Below are 8,742 nucleotides of genomic sequence, written 5' to 3'. Positions count from 1 at the left end.
ACTATGAAATTTAGTTTTTTATTGAAAAATATAAAATCTGCTCAGAAAAAGCCTCTAATTAAGCTTCTGAGAATGCTTATGGATCATTGAACTCTTATCTCCTCCATGTACATATGAAGTGATTTTTTTCAAAGATAACATGACTTTATTTATGTAATATGGCTATCTCCATTTTTATCTGTTTTCCTAAATATTATTACTGCATTCCTTTCCTTAGCTTTTAAAATTCCAGTGTATATGTACATTTCATTACTAATTAATCTATAACATAAAAATAGAAATGAAATTGTCTAGGGGAACAGAGATGACAACCGGGAAGACACGGGGTAGAGAAACAAAGGGCAGGCTAAAGTAGTATGCTTATCTTTCTATACACTTTGTAAAATATTCAATCAGTAAATTTTTAAAAAGGTACCTTCCTAAGACATTCTCAAACCTCAAATGTTACCTTCTCAGTATGGATGCCAATGCAACCGCAGTGACCCAGACAGCAGGTGTGGATCACTTTGTGGAATAGCTAAAGCTACTGTTCATTAAAGTCTCAGTTTAATCTGGTAGTCAAAAGTAGGGTTTTAAGTCATGAATGAAATAAAATGAATGTTTGTTAATTTCAATTTCAATACTTTATATTTTGGTAACCTATATAACACACCTTATATGTGTTCCAAAAAGCCATTTCATGTACCTGGGATAAGTCCTGGTACCACTGCTAGAGGGATTCCTCTATTGAGAATTATGTTTAGACTTGTGCCCCATTTTCTTTCTTTCTTTCTTTCTTTCTTTCTTTCTTTCTTTCTTTCTTTCTTTCTTTCTTTCTTTCTTTCTTTCTTTCTTTCTTTTTTTTTTTTTTCGAGACAGGGTTTCTCTGTGTAGCTTTGCACCTTTCCTGGAACTCACTCTGTAGCCCAGGCTGGCCTTGAACTCACAGAGATCTGCCTGGCTCTGCCTCCCAAATGCTGGGATTAAAGGCGTGCTTAGCTATTGGCCATTTATTTAACCAATCAGAAGACTCCTTGACAAAGACTCATCTTCACAGTGTACAAAAAGGTTACAGCTTAGGACATATTAGAAGGTTGCTTTCAGACTCCATATTTTATACCTTCAATGAATGATATACATGTATTTTTCTGAGTTGGGGGCTTAGAAGAGTACATAATTTAAACCTACCACTATGTATTACTTTAGATAGTATAAATTGATCACATAGGAAATTGAAGACAAGTAAGGTGGATTGTTATCCTGATCTCTTAAAAGCAGGTTAAACAAACAGGTTGAGTATCCAGTAAGACAGCAAGCTGTCTTGGGATCTCTAGGTGCTGTTAATTCTGGCTCTGAGGTCAAACAAAAGTTCCAGTCTTTTAGAATATAAAAGATACTTTCATAGTCTTGCATTGCCACATAGTTTGAACTTTGTCGCTCCTAAAACTGCTCAAGGCAGAATTTTCTGGGCCTCTTGTAACCTGTCCCATTCTCCTTGTTTCTTTACCATGAACATTCCATGCTGTAATATTCCTGTGTTTTTATTTCTTGCCGGCATCTCGGTGCCATGTTGTGTGACACTGCCTTAAGTCTTCATCCCTGGTTACATACAGTGACTGCTCCTATACTCGTTCCTCATTTCTGGGAGACCATGGCCAAAGGTAAAATTCTGTATTTTCTCTAAGACATATGAGATGAATGTGTCACCTAACCATTGAGATCCATTAACTCAGTACAGAAGCATATTTTCAAAACTGCTGGAATAACAGAATGGAAGTTATTTTTATTTATGCTTGATAGCTTTTTTTTTTTTTTATTTTTAGTATATCTGTGTATGGCTGGGAACTCTCTCTGTAGACTAGGTTCACCTTAGACTCACCTCAATCTTCCTGACTCCACATCTCAGGTACCAGAATACCTGGGAATTCTTGAAAGTTTGTTGATTTATGGGACATAGTTAATTTATCCTGGAAACCATCAACAATTCATGTGGGCCTGTTTTCTTATGGGAATGTACATGTGTTTTGTAAGTGGAAAAAATTAGTTTCAAAGTATGTCCCACTTACTCTTCTACCTATTGCTTACAGGCATGTTCTAGTTGTAAAAATTCTAAGAAGTTGGATGTGCAGAGAAATCTGGCAGAAATGTCTCATTTTCTTTTATTTTTTTTAATTTATATTATTTTATTTGATAATCAGCAGAAAACTCCATCCCCACACTTAACGTTTATTAAAAATTGACAAACAAACAAAACCTGTACAAAAACTATCCCCCAATTCCTTATCACTTTGAAACAGTAATCTCGAAAGACATTATCGCCTGGGACCCTCTCTTCCTCTGCCGCGACCACGTCCTCTTCCTCTACCTCGGCCTCGACCCCTTCCTGCAACAGCTTCCCTTTTCTTAGACTTCACCTTAGGTTCCACATTCACAAGTAATGTGTCTAGAGGTGAGCTGTCTGGTAGAATAAAGTACGGAATGTTATTTCCTCGAATGCTCAAGGTTTCCAACTGTACAGGTTCTCTGTTCTTCAGGGTCATTTTCACAGCTTTAAGATGTGTATTGATGCTGACATCTACACCTGTGATTGTTCCATGGACTTGTGTTCCATTCTTCAATTCAATGGTTACAGTTTCATGACTCAGTTTCATCAAAAATCTCACGAGCTTCATCCTAGCGGCTCAGCCTCCTGGTCCGACTCTCGTTTTCTTTTAAATTCAGGTCACTTTATAACTTTAAAATTCCAAAGCCGGGCAGTGATGGTGCATGCCTTTAATCCCAGCACTCAGGAGGCAGAGGCAGGCGGATCTCTGTGAGTTTGAGGCCAGCCTGGTCTCCAAAGCGAGTTCCAGGAAAGGCTCAAAGCTACACAGAGAAACCCTGTCTCAGAAAAAAAAAAAAAAGATAACTTTAAAATTCCAATTAATTTTTTAAAGAAGATGGCAGACTCTTCAGCACAGGAGATAAGTATCTACCTCATGATATAATCTTGAAATTCATTTTCAAATGGAACTCATGTAAATGTACCCCAAACCAAACAGAATAACGTAAGTACATATTTTTTGTTCCAAAGGATTCGGGGGATACATTTCATTCTCAGGAATCTCCACAGCCCAGTGTCTGGAATAGACACATCAGTGCATCTTGTTTCTATTATGCTGCCTCCTTTAACTTATGCACATGTAAACACATACATGTGGAGAAAAGTGTGTCCAATTGAAAAAAGCACATTTCATTTTTTTGTAAAATTAAAAATGTATATGCCATTGTTGCTACATCCTGTATTTGTCTAATGCATCTTGAAAAATATAGTTCCTATTACATAATCACAACACTGCTGTATGCAGCTATGGGCATATGATGATGGAAGAGCAAGAATCACTTCCCCTTGGTCTCAAGATACCTTAGTATGCTGTTTCCATGGACTGAGTATATTTTTTATATCATGCAAAGACAGGGGCCTTACCTGATTAGTGTTACTGACTCAGTTAATTTATCTTGAATGTATGTAGATAATTTTTATTTTAAGAATATCACATAATAAAGTCTGTATATGTATTTAGCAAAGGGAAATGAAATATATTACTGAAGAACAAAAGAAAATAGTTGATATGTAATACATATTATCCAAGTCCTTTGAAACCACATAACAATTAACTACCTTATGTCATTTAGTGACTATTAATTTTTTTAAAGGATGAGCTATGCTTACATACCTGCTTGGCCAGATACAAAGATATAAAAGCATAACATTTCTCTCTCTCCCTGGCCCACTCCTAACCTGGAGGATATTCTTTACTCCTTTCTGTTTACTGGCTTTCTGCTTTATTGACTGTTACATCTCCTCCTTGCTATAATGTTGACAATTGTGTGGTGCCAGCAAAATCCCAGCAGATGAGTAGGCTGGACTTCAATTTTCTAGTGATTAACTTTCCTCAGTACGATTTGCGTGGATGTTGACTTTCTTCACTGGTCAGAGAACTCCGGGCTGTTAAAGTTGTCACTTTTGTTTAGCTTTTACCTCATCTGTTTTATTTATTGTTTTGCAACCCAACGAGTACATTATTATCATTAATAACAGAAACAACATATGGAGTGCTTGGAAACCAAAGTCCTCCAGCCCATATGGCTGCTCATAAGGTCACATAGGTTGTTGGATCTGGGTCTCCTCAAGCCTTTCTGTACATTGGATCACATATCCAAAGGATTTTTTCAGGATTACTTTCCCTGATGTAGATTTGAGAGACTGGAAGCCTACTTAGCATCTCAGATGAATTTCACAGCTTAGATTCCAGTATTTCTTGACTTTTGCTTTTCTACACTACATAGGTTCTGACACTCAGCCTGGGCCAGCACATTTAATTCTTTTAATCATATTCACAAATGTGCTTCACAGTTCTTTAGTCTAGGCCATTTCACTGCTTCTTCTCTTGAGCTTTCCATCCCATCTATACTCTGCCTTCACCCTGTTTAGCAAGGCTGTAGCTTTGGTGTCACAGTTTAGATTTTTTCCCCTCCAGTGGCTGTACTTAGATCTTGTTTCTCAGTTTGGTAGTGTCAGAAGGTATTGTAGTGATGTGGCCTTTAAATGATGGCTGGGGGCTTTTAAATCATTGAGCACATTGCTGTGAAGAAAAGGAGGTTCATGAGACTCAAAACAGATCTTATGAGGGTTAATTTTAAATGGAAACTTTATTATATTGGGACACATCCAGGAGATCAGTAATGTACACCCATGGGTGTGCCTGAGAGGACATTGACAGAGGTGATGGATCTAATGAGCATGCTAATATTCTTGATAAATCAAGAACTTCAATCTATTGGAATGCCATGGGACAATTACAGGTGGAGCCTCATACGAGGAAGTATGTGACTGGAAGCATTTAAGGGAGTTGTGCCTTGTCTTGACTCTTTCTTCCTATCTTCTCTCTGTTTTTTGGATGCCGTAATGAGTACTATTCTTCCTTGCCAAAAAGCCCCTACCCATCATGACTGAAACCTCTGAAAGCACAAATTATAGGAACGTTCCCCTTTAAGTAGCTTATGTAATGAATTGCATTATAATGAAACAAAATTTCTGAAAAGAAGGTTGTTTAAGAAGAACAAGCCTGGCTTTTCCTCATCTTTGGTACCTATCTTACCTTGCAATGTCTCCCTCTTATACATATTCATGGCACTGTGATGTCTTCAGCCATCTCTGAGGTTGTAAAATCTTCTGATGCATTAGATCCAAACAGAAACCAAGTCTATACCTTTGAACCCAGCACTATGAGAAAAAAACACACACAAACAAACAACAACAAAAATTCTTTCGTGTATAAAATACTTAGAATTTTCCTAATAGAACTAGAAAGCAGACTCCATACAACCATGTGATTTTAGCTGCTATAATTTTGTTTTGGTTTGTAAACAACTAAGCCCCTCTCTTTCAAATGATTTTATTAAGATACTAAATACTTTCTTAATTTTAACCCATAAATTAAAGTCTGTGTCAAATTAAAATTATAATAATTTTAGTCTGATGAGCATTAATAAAATATTTTTATGGTACAATAAACATTTATATTAAGATAGAGAGAAAAATATTTAAATTTTAGTTTTCTCCCCAATGCTATACTTCTATCTCTTGTCACTTATGGAATAAATTGCTCAGAAATCAGAAACATGGAAATGTTTCTCTTTCTAACTCCACTTAATTATGTCTTGTCATAGAACCCAAAGACGGGATAATATTGAAGTAAGTTGTAAAATGTGCAGCATAGATACTAATGACTAGAGTCACCAACCAGCAAGGAAAACCCTGTGCTGAGAATGATGGCCTAAAAAATTCTTGCTATCAGATATCTTTAGAAGTCATATTCCCATTCATTTCACATATTATTTACTTAAAATTGTACTCATATAAAAAATATCAAGCCACTTTTATTTGTTTTGATTTTGTGAGTGGGGAGAGGGAGAGACAAATCACACGAGAGTAGGGAGGTGTGGAGGAGAGTCTGGGAGGAATTGGAAAAAGTGATCAAAATACACTGTATGAAAAATATTTAATGAAATAATCCTAAAGAAAATGATCCCTAGATAATTTTTAGTTGCCATTTTCTTAAAATTGTTGTGTATGCTAATCCAGCTTGATTGTATATGTGTTATTCCTATATCAATCATTGAAAATAGTAACAGACCTTTAAAGTTTTTAAAATATATTGTCTTATTAATTGTAAATTATTTGCAATGTATTTTGAGTTTATCATGCCCTCTTCCCTCAATTCATCCTAGACCCTCCCTAGCCTATCTATCAACCCATTTTCATATTGTCCTCCACCTGCCTCATTAAAAATATAACAAGTCTAGTTTGCATTGTCCAAGTACTCCTGGGCATGGTACCTCCCTGGAGTTTTTCAGGTGTTATACCATTCAAGAATATTGACTTACCCTCCCATGCAGCAATCAAACATCAATGACTCTTGGCTTTGGAAGCAGAGTTTACCAGCTATCATCCTCTTCCATGTTAGGATTTTGACTGACTTGAGCTTGCGAAAATCATGACCTTGTTATCATAATCACAGTAAAATTATATGCAGATTTTCCCTGATGTATAAGAAGTCCTATTTACTTGAAGTCATGTGCTACCCCTGGATTCTACAGTCTTTCCACCCTGTTTTTCATGTAGATCCATGAGCCTTCAAGGGAAATGTATGATATAGAGAACTGGTTTAAGGATAAGTATCCTGAAGTCTCTTATTTTCTGCATATTTATTACTTATCAATTTTTTTTTTTTTGCAATCTACAGCAAAATGTTTCTCAGATGAGAGTTGAATGAGACACTGACTTCTACTGAATAAGAATAGTAAGTTTTGCCCTAGGACCAATGGCCTATTTAGTTGCAGGTTCTTGGCCTCATCGACCATGTCAGGTAAGAATTCTATATACCTTAACATCAATTTACAAAAAGTGGTTGGTTACTCCTATACTATGATGTCAGAATTACATCATTGTGTATAATGCCAGGCAGGATATTATTATAGCTCAAAGGTTTCATAGTTGAATGTTGATGATGGCTTTGCTCCTTTGGTAGCATGCACTGAAACTTCTAGCATCTTGATAGCTATTAAGTAGGGATGATGCTTCTAGTTGAGTATGAGCCACATGTATGGTATCTTCCTCAATATAATCTTCCTATCAGGTTCTGGGAGGTACATGATAGAATTAGCAATAATCTGCAGTGTTTTTTGGGAGAGTATGAAACCCCACATATGGAATCCCATAACTCCATATTTTTTGGGTTGGCAAAAACTTTAAAAAGGTTAAAAAATTCCCATTCCAATGAATTTTATTTGGTAGCATATAATATCTAGTTGGAGTGCTGTTCCCCTAAGATAGGGTAATTTCATTTTAAGTATTATATACATATTCAGTTATTTTAGGAAGTTTCTACAACACTAGATTTTTTTTTTTTTTTTGGTTTTTCGAGACAGGGTTTCTCTGTGTAGCATTGAGCCTTTCCTGGAGCTCACTTGGTAGCCCAGGCTGGCCTCGAACTCACAGAGATCCACCCGGCTCTGCCTCCCGAGTGCTGGGATTAAAGGCGTGCGCCACCACCGCCCGGCAACTTCAGTAGATTTTATTTTCATATTGATAATAAATATGTTAAAGTGGAAGGGTAAAATTTTCATAGGCTCTTACCCAAGACAAATAACTGTAAGTATCTACTAATTTCTAGGAGAAAGATAATTTGCTTTTCCCAGGGATGAGCCCACTTATTGGCTGTCCAAAGCAGAGTGATCAGCTTTAGTACCATTTATACAGATTCAACAAAATCAGACACAGAGGATTCTATAAATATATATTTGGGCATGGTAGGGGTTATAGGGAGGGCAACTGTGAGGGACTGAGGAGAGAAAATGGTATGATTTAATTCTATTTCAATTAAAATATTTAAAAGAAGGATATATTACCTTTGTGGTTAGAGAAATGGCTCAACAGGAAATAGTGTTTGCTGCTTTTGCAGAGGACCTGTGTTAGTTTCTCAGAACCCATATAGTAGCTAACAATCAGAACTCCATTTACTTGAGTGTCAATGCCCCCTTTAGGTTTCCAAAGGCACTGAACACATACAATACACTTGCATACATGAATGCAAAAAAAAATAAAAAATAAAAATAAAAATAAAAATGTGTTTAAAGTACAAATAATGTTATCCTGAAGTCACTTTCCAAAGAAGTAGGAGCAAAATGCATTTCTGTCTCTTTTCAGAGACATATACAAAATAATAATGTCTACGAACATGCATTTTGTTTTCATAAATGTTATTACCAAATTGCAAACTGCTTTTATATTTTCTTTACTCTTAACAATACCTGCACACTTAGTTACCTAAGTGAGGTGGTACTGTGTTCCCCAAAATATTGTGCACCCTAATAAACTTATCTGGGTCAGAGACAGAACAGCCACAATATTAAATATAGAGGATAGGCAGTGGTAGCATACACCTTTAATCCCAGCACTTGGGAGGCATAGCTAGGCAGAAATCCATGTGTTCAAGGATACAGCCAAGCATGGTGACTCATGCCTTTAATCCGAGGGAGTGATAGTAGAAGGCAGAAAGATATATAAGGCATGAGGACCAGGAACTAGAAGCATTTGGCCTGGTTAAGCATTTGGCTGGTTAAGCATTCAGGCTTGCCGGGCGGTGGTGGCGCACGCCTTTAATCCCAGCACTCGGGAGGCAGAGCCAGGCGGATCTCTGTGAGTTCGAGGCCAGCCTG

The 8,742-nt window shown here is 36.7% G+C and overlaps 1 protein-coding gene across 1 annotated transcript; it reads right to left on the bottom strand.

Annotated features, from left to right (window-relative positions):
• Positions 1-2,185: 2,185 nt before the first annotated feature.
• LOC114695098 (small nuclear ribonucleoprotein Sm D1-like) lies at positions 2,186-2,673 on the bottom strand. Its single transcript, XM_037210986.1, has one exon. It carries the CDS (start codon positions 2,649-2,651, stop codon positions 2,292-2,294), a length of 360 nt encoding a protein of 119 aa, XP_037066881.1. The 5' UTR covers positions 2,652-2,673; the 3' UTR covers positions 2,186-2,291.
• Between the last annotated feature and the right edge of the window lie 6,069 nt (positions 2,674-8,742).

Source organism: Peromyscus leucopus, chromosome 14 (genome assembly GCF_004664715.2).
Source record: "Peromyscus leucopus breed LL Stock chromosome 14, UCI_PerLeu_2.1, whole genome shotgun sequence".
In the NCBI taxonomy this organism is placed as follows: Eukaryota; Metazoa; Chordata; class Mammalia; order Rodentia; family Cricetidae; genus Peromyscus; species Peromyscus leucopus.
The sequence above is the reverse complement of the archived record's forward strand: the minus strand, read 5'-3'. Positions and strand labels throughout refer to the sequence as shown.

Excerpts from the sequence above, each read along its gene's own strand:
- LOC114695098 (XM_037210986.1), bottom strand. The coding sequence starts at position 2,651 with ATGAAGCTCGTGAGATTTTTGATGAAACTGAGTCATGAAACTGTAACC.